A 20,421-nucleotide genomic window follows, 5' to 3' on the forward strand; every position below is an offset into this window, starting at 1 on the left:
ATCGCTGCTGTTGATCTCTCCTCCTCATTCCATGTGCTAAGTTATTCTGTGGCTGCTCCCCCAGTGGGGGGTGTAGGGAAACAGGAAGTTGAGAGAGGCAGGCAGAATGCCTCAAGGACTCTGGAGGAGCAGAGCAATGCAGCCTGCATGGGAAAAAAAGAAATTGCTGTACACTTCTCTAACCTGAGGTACCGAACATTACAAATGTGAACATGATCCTCATTTTAATGAGTAGATGATGATATACTAATGCAATATTTGCAATAGTGTTGATTTGTCGTGTTCAAATATCAGGATATTATAGCTGCTACTTGTGTGTCGAGTAATAGTGAGTGTAAAGAAGTGCATTTTGATTTAAATATGAGAATAACGGCTGTATTCTTTTTTTCTGTCATGTCTCCTCAGACTTGTTTCTATTTCAGGTTGCACGTCAAGTGAGAGCAGCTATATCTGGCTGGCAATTAAGCTGGTCCTGCCTCCCCTTGATGCTTGATTAGTCCGATTGATGGAGGAGGCCATATGTGGCGGTGTCAAAACTTGGCAGTCAAGCTCCATCCTCTCAAATGAGAGGCAGGCAATAAAGAGGCAGGCTGCCCAGAGTGGGTGCACATATACAAGGCCTGCAGCACCATGATTCGAGCCCCCCCTGATATGTAGTTTTCTCTGCGGGTCTTTGGGGCACTGACCACTCCAGCCAAGTTCTTGTCTGGGCAGAGGTGGCTTCCGGCAAAGGGTGTCGCTGTACTGAACTCTCTGGGGTTCGGGCTGCAGGCGAGGCGTGGGGTGTATGTGTGTGTTGGGGGGGGGGTGAGGGGGTTTAGAAAGCTGAAAAATATGGCCACCTTCCCAATCTCACTCAGAGACAACAAAAAGGGAATGCTTGAGAAGCAGAAGCAGCGGGAGGAGAGCACAAAGACAAAGGCGTGGGCAAGGTCAGTCTAGCTAATGGGCCTGAGCCGTAGGCAGCCTGGGGCTAGGCACACTTCTGTTCTATCTCACACACTGGGCCTTCAAAGACCCTTCAGTCCACCCCTATCCTTCTCTTCCTCCATCTCTTCCACTCCTCTTTTAGGCTTTTCCTTACTTAAACTGGTGACACTTCCTTCAAAAGCTTCTGCACAGGTGTCTTTAAAAACACACTTCCCCTTCAACACCTCATCCTAAGCGGCCGTATCAATAACTGCAATGTTAACAAATGACACCTCTCCGAACAGCCATTCTGAAATAAGAGAAAAGATGCGATCTTTCTCAAATGCAAGGGATGCAGACTTCTTCAGGTTTATTTCGATGCCGTCAGCAGTCGTCATTAGGTCCAAGGTGGGTCCCTGGAAGTGCCAAGATGAACTGTTGGAAATGAGGAGGAGGAGGGGGAGTGTTGTTGTCAGGTTGGCTGACTGGCATTGCTTGGCTCCACTCGAGGGCTCCTTTAATGTGCAGCAGAGTAGAATAAGTGAGTGGCTGTGGGCACCAGCTGAGCTCACTCTCGTCTTCGCCTGGTAGCTAAGGGGTGAGCTGCTGCCACCTGACACTGGGCACACGTTGCCTCTTGGCAACCTGGCACAGCACACATGTCCCCTCATTTGGATGGAGATTCAGACACAACACACAAAAGCTTTACCCCCACAGACCCCCTCCTCCCTTCTCTCCCTCTCCGACTCACTCAGTTTCTCTCTTCCCCCTCCTGCTTTTTCTCCCCTTCCTTTAGTTTTTGAAGGCATCATAATAATCTGGATATCTTCTTGATCATGCCCCGTGTTTTTTCTCTCTCCTTTTCTTCCTCATCTTCTCACAGACGAGTTTGAAATTGCCTGCGTCAGGACTTTGCTAATTAAAGTCATACTTTCAAAAATGCCATAATAACTGTTAATTAGCTTGATGCTATTTTCAGCATAATTTGCTAATTAGTGGAAAACCTGTACAGCGTTTCTCTCTAATTACAGTATGGCTCTGCACGGCGCATCTGTGCCTTGACTCCAAATGATACCATTACAAAGTCCCGTATTACACATTCTCTCAAAACAGTTAATTGCCTCCATAGATAGTGAGATACTTCAGTCAGCTGATTTTTATGGAAATAAATGGACAGGCACAAACACAAATCTCCCTGGTTCATATTTATGAAATATGAAAAAGGAAACAATCTCTTTATGAGATGCACAGAGTTAGTTTGGAATATGATCTGGTTGGATTTTGGATGATTTTGTGCTCTCATATGTTGAGTTGCTCAGACTTTTAATGAAGTTTGATTCATTCAATGGTATAATATTCTGAACAAGTATCCTCTAACATTGCAATTAAAGTAAAACAATAATGAAATCAAGCCTATAAGAGGGTAAAGACAAGGCTGTGATGAATAGGAAGCTCCTGTGTAAATACAAGTAGAGACATAATGCAGCTACCTTGTTATTTTCATGTAGTCTAGCATGGTGGCAATGTTGTGGACATAACCACAGTTTGACCCTGATACATGTGTATACTCGACACAAATTATGACTCATTATGTGTGGCGAGGAGCATGATTGGCATGACCTCTGATCCCAGGAATTCATCTGTGCCCCTCCTCCACATTGCCCCGCTTTTGACAGCCACCATTCTGACAGGGCTAGCTTAGGCGCTACCTAATTAATGCACCACTTCAGAGACCCTTTCATTTATAGCTTCTGAAAGGCATTATTAAATTAATTAAACCACCAAGAGTTAGTCATTATGAAATCAGGAGGTTTACATGGATGACAGCGTTTATGAATTAAACATCCCCAAAGTTCCTCGCAGGAGATACCCCGAGCTGCGCGTGGGTACCTAGCACGACAGATGTTTGCCCCCCTCTTTCTCAAGCTAACCTGTATTGCAAGCGATTTAGGTCTCATTTGGGGGTTTGAAAACTGAAAGCAGGGGGAGAGAGCGGTTCAGGATAGCTAATGAGCAGAGAAAGAGAGGGGAAAAGGAGGTCACTAGCTCTGTTCATCTGTAGACAGTACAGATGGTTCTGTTTTATACAATGGCGTACCTCAATTTGTTGATCACTAATGGATAGCTACTCTCGGATGAATTGCAGACGAGGATCAGTTGTCTGTTTTAGCCGAGAACTCTACATTTATCGCCTGCAAACATTTAGAGAAGCTGTGTGCTGTTTTTAACTCGTCATGTGATGTGAAAACTACAAATGGTTCACGAGATAAGTCCCATAAACTTGGGCTTAGCTGGAGAGCAGAGGGCAGAGATGAGTAGCTCACTCAGGAGCCTCGACGATAGACTCCTTTTCATCTGCGGACTGAGATTCACAGATGATCTCAAGAGGCTCTCTATCTCTGTCCTCGTCTCTATTTCTCTTTTTCCGCCCTCCCTTTCTCACCCCTCAATTTAGGAAGTTTGCCAGCTACAGTCTTTGTTTACAATGCCAAGGGAAAATGTCAGAGCCGTTGAGAAAAAATATCCTTAGATTCTTTCTTTTTTTCATCTTCTTAATCTAACAGTTTACTGAACTTGATAAGTGTCCTATCAACATGCTAATCAAATTAGTTCGAAACCAAAATTGACAGTTTTCATTAATTATACAAGATTATTCTAATTGCAATTCAAATTTATTCATTCCGAACAGAAGGTATTCAGTAATATTTTACAAAATTTGCATATTAAATGGGGGGACTTGTGCATTATGCATGGTAATGTATGCAGAGTTTCTTATTTTTAACTTCATGGCCATATGTGGTGTCGTTGTAGGAGCAGGTGAAAAGTCTAAGTGTGTTTAATTTGCTTGACAAACATTCGGCTGGAGCTTGTCAAGGGGAGTATTGTGAATGCCAATCTTTATTCCCTCTTTATTGATTACCCCAAACTCTAAACATCTGGAGGTAAATGCCACTGAGAGAGATGAACTGAATCATGGGATTAGTACCTTCAATGACTGAATCACTATCAATTACTTCAATAGCATAATTCAAGTGTACCGCATAAAAGCTACAGTACCTTGGTTTTAGCTGGGATTAATATTGCAATTTAACGTGACAATAGAAGCATGGGAATGATATGGATGGCTTCCAACTTTTTCACATTGATGTCATAAAGCTAATTCCGTTATCTAAAAATGGGTGCGTTTAATTCCTAATTCAGGCTTTGTTTGTAAAATGAAAGGGCTGAAAGCATTAGGCACATGTTTTAAAAGGTAATGGATTCTGTGAGTAAAACAACCTTATTTATTCACTGAGACGCAAAACCCCCAATTTTCTCTTTGTTTTTATTTCCTAGAGCGGGCAGTGAAGTGCAAACAGCTTACTGGGAAGCTGTTTACTACTGTATATAACAAAGAGTGTGTGTGTGTGTGGGGAAGGGGGCTGCTCTTCCAGCTCCACAGGCAAGGTCTTGTGTTGTAATGTAAGCGTAATAATTATCAAACAGCATCAGCGGCTCTGGGTATGGGCTTTAACAGGGGGAGAGCATGTTTGATATGTAGAATCAACCCATAGTGCATCCATAGAGGGTGACTAAATCGCACGGTTCATGGATCACATTAGTATTGCTCTGCATCCACACTCACACTATAGGTGATTTCCATTTAGACACACATTTCCACACAAAGATAAATATGACTTGAATCGTAATTTCCCTGAAGTAAATATAATACAAATACAACATAATACAGTGTCAGGCCAGGCAGGCTAATAGATTACTAGCGTGTTTTCCATTTGTATGGTAAGTGGTGAACCTAGGTGGTGGTCTGGCGAGTAACAAATTGAATGTTTAATCCATCTCAGTGCAGATTGAGGGTATCAGAAAGATCGGTAGTAGTATGAGTTCTCTTGTGACTGGTAGTATATTAGATATTTTTACTCTTCAGGGGTTTGAGGAATGTTGCTGGATTAACAAGAGGTGCAAAGTGGTAGATAAATGCAATTTCTTATCTCTTCTGGGGTCGTCTGTTATTTTTCAAATAGGTATTTGAATTTGACATGTAGTACTTCCTGTCACTCAGTGGTGTAATCTCTGATACGAGATAACACATCCTCTGTTTTAATTAAATATTCACAGAATAGTCTATGACTGCTGAGGAAATTATTATACACTGTACTTTATGTATTGTATTGTATGCTTTCGTATTTAATTATTATCTTGATTACTCATGGGGTTTTGACCTGTTTAATCGTCGCACTCTTTTCACTGTTTCTTATTCTGTTTTGTTAGGATTTGCAAATTGTGGAGAAAAAAGCACAACAAACATGCAAACGTTGTGCTTTCTCAATGTTACCAAACATCCTCTAAGTACTCGTTTAATTATTTTATAAACGTTTGCGCTGGCTTTTTGGAGAAGCATCTACTGCTCGGCGTTTCATATACGGTGTGACAAAATTAAGATTTTTTCTATAGTTTAATCTGTTTACTATGATGTTTTTGAGAGGAATTATTAAAAACTAATTAAAGAAATCACTTTGATATAATTAGTCAGATTTCAGGAAGCTCATTAGTAGTAATTTGCATGAAAAATAAGCCCTGTAGTGATGCTTAGACCCAGCTATTCGATCTGCGTTTTAATCTGGTTACACATCAACCCCCATTGTTTCTCTTTTGAGGCCATCTGAAGTGGCCTGCAATATTTTTGGTTATTGCCCTGAGAAGCAATGGGGTATCTTTTAACAAATTCCTCCCCTAAAGCAAGCCAACCTGTATGTGAAAGCAGACACATGCCTGTGTGTACATAAGGCAGGAGGAGAGAGAGAGAGTGGCAAAGTCCTGTCTATTTATCTGTCAGGTTGCTGACAAAGAACTGAGCTGACAAGTGTGGGTTTCCCTCAGCAGAGCAGGGGGGCTTTGTTCAACATACTTACATGCCCAGTCGATGCCCAGAGACTCATGTTATTTGCAAATCATATTCTTTGAAAACTCGAAACGGGGGCGAGACGTGCCACACTACGGTTTTGTCAGCTGCCTTCACAACGGCTAGCTCCATCGCTAACAGTGTGCGCCTCAGTAAGGAAGCAGCTTTCTCTTAGCGTTTGCCTTGCTGTCACTTTTTCCAACACATGTGATCTGTGTCTTCATGCTTGGGGTCTCTCCTCTCTCAGAGGGTTGCCGTCTTCCCTTTGGACTGACAAATAAACGCCCACATTCCCAGTGAAATAAAAAAAAAAGAGAGGGGGAAAAGACACTCCTGGAATTACATCATTCCCCACTGAAGCAGTTCTTTCAGAAATGTACGCATGCAGTATATTATATCAATACAATCAGATTAGATTAATGATGGTGATTTAAAATAAAATAAAAAATATAATGTCAACTTTTTTCTTCTTCTCAGGATGCTTTTGTTTTTGCAGAAGAGCACAAAATACTTGTCTAAAAAAAAAAAAGAGTGAAAAAAAATACCTGTTTATTCACCATGCCCTTTTCCCACCATGGATGAAATCCTTCCCTAAACATCCGGACAGAGAAGCACTTGTGTGGTGCTGATGTCACAGACCTACCTGGCCTCCCTCTCACAAAAGCTAAGGTATCATTAGCTAGGGCCACACAATGGCCATTCAACGAAGCCAATGCACTCCTCAGGACTAGGGAACAATGTTATTTTTTGTCTCAGAATTATAAAGACAGAGTTTTGCAGGAAACCTGACAGACAAACCCCTTTAGAGGTAAATGCTCCAGGCGGCTTTTGGGTTTAATCTTTTCCCATTAGCATTTTGCACCCCCCCTCCGCCCCCTCCCCTTTCTCACATACAAAGACCATATTTACAGGGTCAAAAGTAAAGTCTCTGGAGGCTGTTTTTTGTACGTCGATTTTTACTATACACCGTTTTTATCTTCTGAAAATGTTTTTCAAATGTGGCAACCAGTTAATCAAATCTTATTCCGATGCATTTATTTGTGATAAATATTTTTTTTTTTACATGGAATAAAAAAGCAACAAATCTATTCTGATGTCATGAGCAGTCGCACATGTAAGCATATTAGAGATTATTAACCTGGAATGCGGCGCTTTATGTAATGTAATAGCTGTATTGTCAACAACACAACAGCTATGCTAAGGGTTCATATGTGCTACATTTGTGTGTGTTTGGGTGGATGTGTGGTTGCGTGTACACACATTCACTTATGCTCGTCTGTGGATGTGTGTGTGTGTGTGTGTGTGTGTGACTCCGTGTGTGTGATTCATTCCAGGGCAGTTTTAGTCCTTATAAAATATTCATTTTGGTTGTGCAGGGCCCTGTAATTGCCATCTCTCACCCTGAATTATTTATACCTCGCACAGACTGACAAAGCTTTGCCATACGGCCCCAGATGAATCAGAAAGCAGCCATCTCTCCTGCCAACAGCACTGGGCTTTCACACAAATATGGCAGCCACGTCTCTCTGCCTGGCCTCTCTTAATTTGACATTTTCTTTTTCCCCCCTGCCTTTGTCCTAGGTGCACAGAAAGGTTACCTGTTAGCTTTAAGCACCGACCCGCTCTCTGTCTCTATCCCCTCTGCCTACATGACAGTCCACAGTGGGTGTTTTCTTCCTCTTCTAAGAACACGCTAATGTGGCGGGGATGTCGGCGCGGCTGCCTCATGTTTTATGACGGCTGACCAGTCCTGACAGTCACTTTAGATGCATGTATTATACATTAGCAATAATATGATGTAGTAACACACACATACATTTGGTCATGCATGGGCAGACAGGAAAAACACTGACTCACTGACCTATATATAAAACACACATCGGCATGCAGACGAGGCCTGCTGGATCCAGCATGGCGGTGAGTAAATAGTCGAAGCCCTCCTGCTGGGTTCGCCTAACTGCGTTCCTCTGCAGCCCGCCTGGGTCTGATCACTCCAAGGTGCCACCGGAGACAGACTGGCTGTATGGCTCTCATTGTAGGCCTGCTCCAGATCCGAGCATCCAACACCCTAAATACTACTATTCACGCAGGGCAGCTACTCCAACATATGCTTTTCTTCCATCTCATGAGTGCAGGGAGGTGCTGACTGGTATTTCCTCAAGGCCTCGAGCTCTACTGCTAACCAATAATCAAAGCACCATACCCCCCCCCCCCCCAAACAAAAAAATGACCTACTGTCCAGCTGGCAGAGTAAATATTCCCGAGAACTGCATTGATAATGCACGGTTGTTATTGTGTGTCAGCAACCTCCTGACCGACATCGATTGAGACTATTGCTATTACAAGTGATCATCGTCATATGTTTTTTATGGCGATGGCGATGACTCAATAATATTTATGAATTCCAGTTTGTATGTAGGTGATGTTGGCTCCGTAATGGCAACCAGTGTTTGGATTCGTTTTGACATTAGAGCTGTCCAAGACACAATATAACGCATAATTATTTATGCTTTCTGTCTTATTATATTGCGTTCAAAGTCCTGGTCAAGAAAAGAAGCGCATTCAGAGTAAAACAAAGAGCAGCGCGCAGCAGTACACAGCCTCATGATGTGAGGTTGCGAAGGGAGAGGCAGAGAAAAAAAGCTCGGGGCTAAACTGGCAGCATGTTACGAACGGGAGCTAAAAGCTGCATAACGCACACAGCCTTAGTCCACTGTTAGCAAGTGATGGATAGTTAGCATGAGCTCAGAGTCTTCTTCTAATCGGTTACAGTAAACCTGTCCCAAAGCCTGGAGGGAATCAGTAGGGGCCTGCTAGGAGTCAGTCTGACGTGAAACCATTCGTGAAGACGAGCAATTCTCTTAAGTAAGAAACTAACCGTGTCCTGAGAGAGAGGGAGAGGGAGAGCTATTGGGTGAGTGAGAGACAGGAGGTGAGGAGAATAAGTGAAAGTATGAGAGAGAGGAGGAGGAAGAGATACCATAATGAGTCCTGTAGCCATGGAGTAAATGAAGAGGGATTGACAGAGTGAGGGATCCTCAAGTGAAATAATGTCAATGCCACTCTGCCCATTAGAGAGAGAGGGAGGTGGTGGAGGAGAAGGTAAAGAGGGATGAATTGAGAGGCATGGCTACAACTTAGGGTGCAGTGGAAGCACATACATTATTTGTGACACACACACACACACGCACAGCCAACAAAAATATGAAATACGAAACAACAACATGAGCAGACAATTGCAGCTGAAAAAAACAAAAAAAGTCGTTGAAAACACCCAATAAATTCCCTGAGACATGCAGTTGGGATATTTGACGTCGAACAATAATAATCACAGTGACATCTGCTTCGCTGCTCTCGGAGGAGATGGGCAGAGCCGGAGAGTGGAAGGGGTTAATCTCCCAAACCCAATAAGGTTGGATAGTGAGGCACTTGTTCCCTGATAAAGAAGTGATGGGATCTGCGGGTCTGGTCCCTCGGCGCTTGTACAGGGGTAGAGCAAATATTGTTAATGTGCTGTGGTTTACTTCAGCTAAGGCGGAAAAAACAGCCCTGCCTGATGAGAGAAGACAGCGGTGAACGAGAATACAAGAGGAATGGCCGCAAAGCAGAGCTCGGCTCGGCTCGGCTCGGCCACCCGGGCGTAAAACCCACACATACATCCAAGACCACTCAGCTGCATAAGTAAGCGTTCACGGTGATTAAGATCTACGGAAGAAGTGTCTCCGTTTCTCATTTTACCTGCTCGGCATTGTCACAACGGGGATCTGAATGCAGTTCAGTGGAGTGCCTAATAACTGGAGCAGTAGGCAGGGAAGGCAGGAGGCTTGACATTAAGACCCTGGCGTTTTGGAAATCCGATACGCTATTGACCCGTGTACCGCTATCTCGGCGTAGAGATCTGGTGTCAGCAGATTGTAGTCTGGTGTTGGGAGCCGTTTCTTACAGGGCTCCTGTAACAGGGGCCCATTGAGTCTGGGAAGCAGCTGGGGCCTGATGGGCTGGAGCTGGGTGGTGATCGATACTCACTGCCCTGCAACAGATGACCTCACTGTCATGGCTGCCGGCTCTGGACATTGCATGCTAGTCATTAGTGCCGGGGCACCAATCAGGAGCTTAGAGCTGTCAATACCTGACTCTTACGGATACTCTGGCCATCTGTCAGTGTATTGTGTAACAGCCTAAACAAATACGGGGCAGCTCTTCTGTACAGTAAAGAACAAGGTGTAGTGCAGAACCCCCCCCCCCCCCCCCCCAACAATACACGTATTTGACTTACGGAACCAGCGAGTGCCAATAATTTCAAACCGTTTCCAATTTACTTGGGATTTTAACAAGTCATTAAAACAATATGAAAATTATAATTAACTTGTAAAAATAATATTGAATGAATAAGACAGGAGAGCCAGCCTCTCGTCTTAATAATACAACATTATCCTTATTTGCCCTGTTCGCTCAAATCAATGGACATTTATGCATGAGTGACATCGGCCCGGCAATTAAGTTGGCCATCTAAATGAGAGAAGGCCTTCCTCACCTCGCCTGTTTGTTTTCCCCTCTCTCTTCTTTTTTTCCCTTTCCCCCCCTCTTTGTTTGATGATGGGAGAGGGTGATCTAGAATTAGGGCGACGGGGTCTTCCTTTGAGTGTCAGCCTAAAATGATCAGAGTAAAGATAAGAGGGTCTAGCAGCCCTCAAATCAGTCAAAGTGCCAAAGTCGGCCTTTTTCTCCTCAATTACCGGGTCTGTGAAGCCAGGGAGTAGAAGGCGCTGAGCCCGCTGCATTACTAAAGAGACAATCTATTTCCCCTTTGACCAGAGGGAGAGGAATCATTATGGCATGATTAGTAGCTTCGGCAGTGGGCGAGCATGGCGGTACTACAGGAGAGTCGTATTAATTGCTTTACGCCGAGGCGGGAGCAGGATTGTTTTAACGCTGATTTGGGGACCTGTACGACTCCCCGTCGGAGATGAAAGCTGATGTCACGTTACAGTCAGACTGGCAGGCAGAGAGGGTTGATGTAAAAATGAGCTTCCATGGCTGCCATGAAAGTCTTTTCTCTCTATCCCTGTCGATGTCTTCCTCTTTGTCTTTCTTCACACTTCATAGTTTTCCTTTACGCCTCCCACTATCCCTCCCTCTACTCCCCCCCCCCCCCCCCCTTCCCCGAAATGGACTGCACCCCACCCCTTCCTGCACGCCTCCTCCCTCTCTGGCTCCTCCAACTGATAGCTGCCTTGGCCGATTATTTCATCCAGTGCGGTCCACTGAGAGCCTCCTCGCCCGGCTTTGGAAGAGCTTTAATTAGCCATGTTAATATCCCCTTCATTGGCCTTAATATCACTCAACACCTTCCTCCATCTCCGCGGCCACCAGGGTCCCCCTGTCCTGTCAGAACAGCTGATTATTGAGAAGGATAGCTTTAATCAAACCTAATTGCAGTTCATTCTTTCTCTCTATCCCCCTTTGCCCTCCATTGCCAACATCTAATGGCAGCGACGACTTGATATCCCATTAAAAAACAATTAAACAACCTCCTTTTGTCTCCATGCATGCCAAAACACCAGTACAAACTTCTGTAGATATTTAAGAAGTAAAAGAGAGAGAGAAAGGCCTCGTCTTAATTGCTCTGCTTTTCACCAAGGACCAATTTGCACTGCGCTCATGGAGAATCTTAACCAACTCAAATGTAATGGATGCTATAGCACCGCCACTGCTACGGACTATGAAAATTAAGCTTATCTTTTTAGCAGAGAAATTGTTCTTAATTGCCTTCATAACAGTAAACATAAAGGAGCTACTTTATGATGGCGTGGGCACTCAGTTCCTCCTGTTTATTGGTTCTTAACTTTTGGTTTTGCTGTAGCAGAAACACGAAGTGAAAGCATAAAAAAAAAAAAAAAAACAAGAAAGGAGACAAGAGTTACTCTGAAAATAATCCATGTCTTTTATGAAGTCAATGCATTCCTTAAGAAATGTATTCCATCTCTCTATGACATAAATCGTCTCCGAACAGGCAGATGCATGTACTTACACACACACACACACACTCACACGTAGTTGTGCATGCATGTACCAGCAAAAATCACACACACTAGCCTTACCCAATCTGCACGAGAGGCGACAGACAAATAAAAGTCGTATTTCAGGTCTGCTTTCCGCAGATGTCTGCTGCTCTGCATTATGACTCTTTGGGGAAATAAAAACAGGGTCAGGGAATTAGAGTACATAATGGTCATTTTGATGATCAGCCAACAGATGCAACCTGAAAACACAGTGAACACAATCAAGCGAAATGCACTAATGACAAGTCAGGTTTTTCTTTTATGGCCTTGCCACACACTGACAGGCAATCAGCATTCTGGCGTGGGTTAAAACATCCTTTATTGATGTCCGAGCCAAAGCTCCTTGGATGCAGAGGGGAAAATATTTTCTCACCTCTCCTCTCCCTCCCGGGCCCTCCAGTGCAGCACGAGGTATAGGAGTCTATCGAAGAACACTTCTAAATGACCAGTGCATGTGTTAATGCGGCCCGGGTTAGGAGGGTCACTTCAGATTCTGATTTATGGTCTGGCTAGGAACCCGCTGGACAAACGAGAAGTCTTAAGTGTTGTGAAAGCGTCCTCTGAAAATGTCCCGAGGCCACACAAGCCACTGTATTTAGCTGAATGAAATGGTCGTGCAATATGTGGCGCAATCTATGGTAATCCGATGAGTTGCTGTGAGCGCGGCCGGGTAGTCTTACAATGGAAACCGCATTATTGCATATCGTAATAGTAGTGCAATGTGATGAAAAATGAATATGGCATAAATTCTAATGAATTGGAGAAAGCAAACGCGCAATCAGTCATGATTCTGCAGGGAGAGCTTGCGAAAAAACCAGCCAGTCAATTTCATTGTTTCTTCTTGGTCGTGTGAGATTTTACACAATGGGCTGCATCTGACACAATTTTCTTATTGGCCTTGCTGTTAATCTTCCTCTTTTTCCAACTATCTCATGTCTGTGAAGCCACATCTGATATTCATCCCTCGATGCAGGCCTTTATCAACAGATTCTGCGTGACTGACTGAGAGAATACAGGCGAGGAAGGCAGCTTACGAACTAACCAAGCCCAGATCTCACTCAGACGTGACATTTGTTCAGAGACGATTAGCCAGGTTGTAATTTGTGGCATAATTGCCTCACCCACCCACAAGTGCATGGGTTTGTCTATGCGTTATGCTTGTGTGTGTGTGTGTGTGGCATACCGTGGTCCCAGGAGTGTCCGCCTAATTGCCTGACAGGACTATAAGTTTTGTGGCGCGCTCTCACCTTGTTAGGTCCTTTATCCCCGATGCTCTTCAAACAAGACCTGGTCACAGGTGGGCCTCATTTGCTTCCCTATTGAACAGGAGAACTTTAATTGCACAGGGGGTGTCCTGGGATTAAAGAGGTGGGTGGAATATCAAGTGACTTCCTGCATATTAGTGGCAGATGGGTGTAAGGAAAGACCCATGAACTCAGGTGAGGCAATGAAACAACAGAAACGGCTACTCTTGATTTTGAGGGGATGATGAATATGGTGACTTCCTCAAACTGATAAAAGTGTGATGCCATGATTTATTTTGACTGGCTGGATAAAGGCATCAGGCATCAGAGGGACATTTCCTTACTTAAATATTCCACAAGTTTGTTAGAATAATTCAGCTGTTGATAATAAGCTTCTGCCTTTGTTCTGTTCTGTCTTTCAGATTCTTCCTAAAGTTCTTTCTCAAGTGCAATCAGAACTGTCTGAAGAATGCAGGGAATCCACGAGACATGCGGAGATTCCAGGTGAATCTATTTCCCCCCATATGTTCCGTCTGATTCTGTCTTTCTCTCTTTGCAGACAAAAAGCAGGTGTGCAAACGCACAAGTAAAACTCCACATCACATCTGAAAGCAATTCCATCATGAGCGCTGAAAGAGGCCAAACCGGAGGAAACAGAGAGTGAGGGGATTCTGCCCTCTGCTCTCTGGATGGAATATTTATTAGGGAATATCGTCTGACACAAATACGGATCTATGATTTAGGAGTGTCATTAATTGTGTTCCTGACAGTTTTCCTCAGCGCAGAGGGGAGGACAGTCCGACCACATGTAACAACAGTGTTAACTCAGGATAGGTCTGGCAGCGGAAAGGCATTCTTTCTTACACGTGTGTCTAAAAGCACACGCACACACTAAGCCCCACAAGTATGGATATATTCCCTGCAAGCAAATATATTTCCTTTCTATACATGGCTCTCTCATTTTTCCCCACACATGTATGCACTTAAACTCAAGCATATGCAGCCGTTGAAATCCATCTTCAACCATCTGAAAACCATCTTTATTGTGTGCTCACATCAAAAATGCGATTTACACTAAAAGGACATGACTGTTGAGCACTTTTACCGCTTCTTTAACCCACAGGTCGTTGAGCCTTGAAATTATTTACCCCCCCCCCCCCCCCCCCTTCTCCTCGATCTATTTATCCGACCATCCATTCATCCTACCCAGACATTTTCACCACAAGCAGGCCCTTTAGGTCAAGGTGAGAAAGCACGACTTTAGTGTGATTTGTCCTATCAGGATAGCAAAAAACTGCAGGGGGGGGGGGGGGTTGTCAGTGACAGTGCTGGTCTGTGATAGACACACAAGCCAGAATCCTCCAGGAGGAAGCCCAGACATGAAACAGACAAGACAGGGTGTCCCCTCCTGATGTCACCATCAGACCTCCCCTGCCTACTCAAATCTTCCCTGAGGGTGAATGTGGACTGATGCATGACAGCCAAGGGCTTTCACCTCTCACTCCTGTGTGCCAGAAGGAACGCAAGGACGAAGAAAGTTGTAACATCACTTTTTTTTTTAGGGGGAACTGAAACGTGTACATTAAGTTTAAGGAAACAATATATTGGACTTTTTTATTTGACAATAATCCCTTGTCCAGAGTCCAGCAGTTACTAAGCCATTTTTTTCCCCAAATAGTTTTCCCAGATGCTCTGCTATAGGTGTTTTCTCTGGTTGTGTATTCTGCATGCCTTCCACTCTACTTATTACCCCCAAAAACCAGCTGGAGGCCAGAGAGGGCCCAATCCATCATCCTCAGGTTGGCCCAGCTCTGAACCTGCTCACAAGAATGGAGCTCTTTCACTTCCCCTCCTCTCCCCTCCTCCCCTCACACCCCCACCTTTCCCAAACCAACCCAGAAAAAGCGCCCCCCTAAATTCCACTGCTACACCGAGGTCACTCACCGGCGAAGCAAACCTGAGAGGGGCTCTCTGTTTCCGGCTCAAAAACACTTTAGCCATTCACATGTGGCTCGCTGTTTGGATGTGGTATCCAAAAAAACAACAACAAAAATAAGCATGATGAAATATGGAGTGTGGCTTGCAATCTGATCCCGGTAAAATGTTTGTTGAGTGATTGGATGGAGCACGGTTCACTTGCTAATGACAGCGGTGATATTTTAAAGGGAGGCTCTCCATCCTCAAATAGAGCGGATCAATAATTCTGAGCTTTGGTTATGATGGGAAATTTGTATTTTAGTGTTTAAAAATGGAAATAGGTTTAAATTAAATAAAAAAAACCTCTCAGAAACAGGATATGCTGGACTCTAAGGTATATCCAAAGACAGCATTTAAGAGGCTTGACCATAGTTATTAATCAAAAAACAGACACAACATAATAAAAAAAAAAAACTATTATTCATCCCTTGTAAGTAAAAGCGTTATTGAGAATGTCTATAAAATGTATTTCACTTCCTTGTATTTAAATTGCATGTTTCCTCTTCGCCCCTGTTGCAGGTTGTCGTATCGACGACCGTCAATGTGGACGGACATGTCCTGGCTGTTTCTGACAACATGTTCGTACACAACAATTCCAAGCATGGACGAAGGGCTCGCAGACTCGACCCTTCAGAAGGTACGCCTCCTTATCTGGAGCATGGTAGGCACATTTTTTACATCTTATAATTTGCTACGCTCCTTTTCCCGCATAGTTTCTTTCAGGCATCCTCCTATTTTAATTTTGTTTTTTAAATCACACACCTAGATGCTTCTAGTTCACTAGAATCTTTTGCTTTTCCATCACTTTTACTTTTTTTACCTTTTAAGTTGCTTTTTTGCCTCCTTCATACCTTGAGCCTTGACTGGAAATATTATGTTCCAATTATTTTTTTTTTTATCATTTTGATTATAATCAGTGACAAAAGTAATACTCGGACGAAGTCACAAGTTTAATGTTATACTATTTCCCGTCTCCTAACGCACCTACATTTGTCCTAAAAGCTTATGTGAAACATGATCAAATTGCTTAAGAATTTGGCTGTGAGCTCAATTTCCTGTCATTGGGTTCTGCAGATTTAGCTGTGAGAGAGAGCTGAAACAGGGGGAGGAAGGAGAAAGAGGGGAGGGTGGATTGACAGTGTGTGTGTGTGTGGGGGGGGGGGGGGGGGGGGTGCTATGAGAAAAACAGAACTTACTGTTTTTCTTCCAACTGATTCCATATGATAGACTGATTGCCTGCTCAGCCAAAAAGAGAGAAAAGAAGGACCACCAAACCATGGGAAATCCAAAAAGTAAAATGCACTAAACATAACCTTATGACCCTCGTGGCCTCCGCGTGCAGATGGGAGCGCACACAGCTGAGACATTAGGAAAGAAAAGAAGGGAACTGACTCAGGCCAATTGTGCAAATTGCTTATCTTCAGATTTCAAGAGCCAATTATGGCTGGGCAAACAGTTTATATACACCACTAACTAAAGCAAGCTTCTCCACACATTAATGGGCATTAATGGTTCTATCACCAAAAGCAAATGTAATGTTTAATACAACAACATCTAATAAAAAAAAAAGAAAATCTCGACAATTAATATATCTCAATGCTCTCTCCGCCGAGTGGGGGGGAAAAAGCTAATCTATTTGTTTTTGTCTTTATTAATGACTCCTCTACTGGAGAACAAAATCAAATAATTAAAGTCCTGCCCGGAGCACCAAAGTCATTATGTTCGCTGACGTTCTGTTTGTGTGTTTCCCGTTTATGACACGATAGGTGTGGATCGCCTAGCAACCGGTTTCTTAATGAGGGGAGCAATTAAAGAGGTTGAGCCCTCGCCTCCATGTCTCCCCCCTCTCCCATGGGACTCCATGTGTTGTTTGCGCGCGTGTGTGTGTGTGTGCGCTTGTGTTCTTTACAGGTTATCCCAACCCATCCTTTCCTTCCTCTCCTCACCACACTCTTCAAAGCAGCAGAGTGATGCCCCGTAAAGAACGAAAAGACACCATTGTCAACCGCCCAGTTGAACATGTCTTTTGTCTGATAAGTAATGCGCTAGCCCGTGCTCAGATGTGTGGGGGGGCTCGCAAGTTTTTTTTCTCTTCCCCTCCCAGACTCTAAAAGAAACTAATTTAACACGCATCAGACAATGATCACCTACTTCTGTTTTGAGTCACCTCTAACAAACAGAGATGTGACACATGAGGAAAGAAGACATCTTAAAGTGTAACTCCAGCCATGTCCTCCATATCACTGTGGCAACCGGCAGACAGACAGACAGACAGCGTGCTTTAAATTAGCAACACATTCTTCTTTGTGAGTTCACTGAGCAGGACGCCTCAGATATGCGGTTGGCTGTGAGGTTAAAAAAGAGCGGTGTCCTTCCTCGACACTGCCTACACTGCTTGCCTTGCATTGATCAAGGGGTGCTGCCCCCTATTGGTGCAGAAATGGAATAGCCCGTGGATGACAGACTAAATCTCGCCATGTGACATTTTTGTTCACTGGCGTGTCACACAACAAACATATTATGCATTCAGACATGAATGTGCTTTGTGGCGGTCTGTCACTCAAACATGTATAGATTCAGGCTCAAAGGTGCATAAACATGCTCACAAATAGCAGTCTTTCACACTCACTATCACCCCCCCCCCCCCCCCCCCCCCCCCCCCCACACACACACACACACACACACAAACAGCACAACGCCGACGCACATGCAGACTGTCTCTCTCTCTCTCTCACACACACACACACACGTTCCTTAGCTCAGTTTCACTATTATAGAGCCCCAGACGATATAGGAGACTCAGCATAGAGCCTGCAGCTCCTGCCTCATTTGCATGCCAAGTGGCTGTAATGCTGTTAGGGTTTATGCAATAAAGACAAGTGAATCCAGACTGCTGGGCGTAAGAGGAAGAAAGGGAGGAAGAAAGGGAGGAAAAGCAGAGGAGGACAGGAGAAAGAGGAGAGCGTGTGAGCGAGCGAGGTCGAGAGCTGACAGAGAGGCACGAGGGAGAGGGAGAGGGAGAGAGAGGGAGGGAGAGTCAAAGAGAACAGATGGCCCAGGGAGAGGTAAAAGGTATAATCCCATCAGCTGCACTATCAACCGACCATCTGGACATCCCATAGCACAATTACAACACATTTCAGCAGGCAGAACAAAGGACAGCTTCGTGAGGCCACATCAGACCTGTTTGAGTTTTAAAATACAAGAGCTGGACCTCCTCTCCTCAGATCCTAGATCAGTTTGACGTCCGCTACAGGCAACCTACGCCAGAGAGGAGAAACATTAGGACAGATCACAGATCGCCGGCGTTGGTCACTTCAGAGCAAAGTGGATCTTGAAATAAATTTAATTGCATGCAGACACACACACACACGTGTACACACACACACGTGTACACACACACACACACACACGTGTACACACACACACGTGTACACACACACACACACACACGTGTACACACACATTAAAGTGACATACGCATTTAATCAAACTGATTTTCCTTTCCTGTAAACCAAAGTTTGCAAATTCCTAGTGATGCAACACGCAACACTTGCTCTTTGCATTCTCATCCGTCCACTCCTCATGATGCCTATCATCTGCTTCGGGGGGGCATTGTGCGTGTTTGTCATCAGATCGCCGGCGCTGACTGTGTAATCCACTTTTCCACGGTCCCCATTCAGCACATGCTCCCCTCTCTGTCTGCGCATTGAGATATATGCAAATTTTTAGGCAGAAGGGTGGACGGCTTAGGGCCTCAGTCCTTCCCTCTCCGTGGCTCCTTCTGTGTGTGGGTGGGGGCACTGGGATTTCTGAGGTGGTGTGCCTGTGTTTGTGTGCATTTGTGCATGATTGTGTGCGCGCCTGTTGTAGGTTTCAGACTGCAGCTGCACCCCAACAGTCAGCGTCACCATCAGGCCCTCTTCTTGCCTCCTCCTCCTTCCTGCAGCTACAATCCCCCCGCCCCCCCCGCACAATCCCCAAAGTCAATTTGTTTACAGTAATTTTGAAGGGTGAATTATTTGCTGTAATCGTCCGCACTGATGAAGGTCAGGCCCTTAGAGGGGGCCCAGCATGCCCATAGAGGTTTGGTCCTCTTTCAGACGCTTCACTTCGCAATTAAGGAAAGCAAATGTCACTCCTCCAGGCCTCACAAATGAAAATCTGTACAAGGTGATTAGCATGAAGTCAACAGCGCCTGTTAAAGTCAGATTCCCTGTAGTACCAATGTGTGTGTGTGCACACTTTATGGGCAGGGGAAGAGAGCAAACATGACCTGAACAGACCCAACAGCAAGGCAAACAAAGGGAGATGTCTTGTCTGAGGTGATCCATACAACAATGGCTGGCTGTGATTTACTTACTAGATGGGAGGGATAATAGAGGCTTCGAACTGAGCTTGTAAATAAAGAAAAGGAACTTGGTGAAATAGTTGGTCAAATTTTGAGGAGTGGGGAAAAACACGCACAATTCATAGTGCATTCAAAGATATTGATGGAAATAGATTAAATTTGATATTGCTATTTTATGGGAAGCTGTCGTGCTATTTCTGTTGTAAACACGGTGTTGTGTTGAACGCCATATTAAGGTAATGCATCAAATGACAGTGAATGTGAGGCACCAGATCACTCAAATTAGATTATAATAACAAGCCCAGACTGTTGATGAATGGCTGGGCTGCACAGGAGAAGTCATAGCCAGATGAAAAGCATTGTAATAAACAATATGAAATGGATTGAATCGATCACAAAAAAGAAAGGGAAAAAGAAACTCACCCTGAATAATTCATGAGAGCATTTCACATTATGAAACCTGAAACTATATTCGGTGCGCCTGCACTGTAGCACATATGCAGAACAAAGGTAATGAAATAACATGAAGCAGCAAAGCTTTAGCCTGTCATTTCCACTTTAACAGCCGGTAGTCTTGACTCATTTGAGATGTGTTCAACTTTGAAATTTTACTGTACATGCGGGGTTGCATGCTTAATCAATTCTGATAGCTACATTTGCCCTGACACATAATTTGCTCCATCAAATCATTTTCCTGGCGAGCCCGGCGTTTAGCCTTTGTGAAGTGGACCATTTGAAGGGTCTGCTTAACTACACCTCTCCACTGCGCTGATAAATGGTTTTGATTCGCATGCCTTAAAGGACAAATCCATCATTTTCCTTTTTTTATTTTTATTTTTTTTATCTGGGGGCAATTTCCATGATATGTCTTTGTGAGAGACATGGAGGGCTGAGCGTAGAGGTGATGAAGCAATGTGTCTTTGTGGAAAGTGGCGTGGGCCTGACTGTTGAGGCTTTGGGTGCTGAATTTGCTCTCCT

The 20,421-nt window shown here is 44.2% G+C and overlaps 1 protein-coding gene across 1 annotated transcript in view; it reads left to right on the forward strand.

Moving 5' to 3' along the window:
- LOC137914506 (transcription factor COE3) overlaps positions 1 to 20,421 on the forward strand; it is a 64,132-nt gene that overhangs the window by 25,075 nt on the left and 18,636 nt on the right. The window contains exons 7-8 of the mRNA XM_068758044.1: positions 13,538 to 13,619; positions 15,612 to 15,753. Of these exons, the coding sequence (XP_068614145.1) occupies positions 13,538 to 13,619; positions 15,612 to 15,753 (224 nt within the window). The remainder of the gene's footprint in view (positions 1 to 13,537; positions 13,620 to 15,611; positions 15,754 to 20,421) is intronic.

The sequence above is a fragment of the Brachionichthys hirsutus genome, unplaced genomic scaffold, assembly GCF_040956055.1.
Source record: "Brachionichthys hirsutus isolate HB-005 unplaced genomic scaffold, CSIRO-AGI_Bhir_v1 contig_801, whole genome shotgun sequence".
NCBI classification, from domain to species: domain Eukaryota; kingdom Metazoa; phylum Chordata; class Actinopteri; order Lophiiformes; family Brachionichthyidae; genus Brachionichthys; species Brachionichthys hirsutus.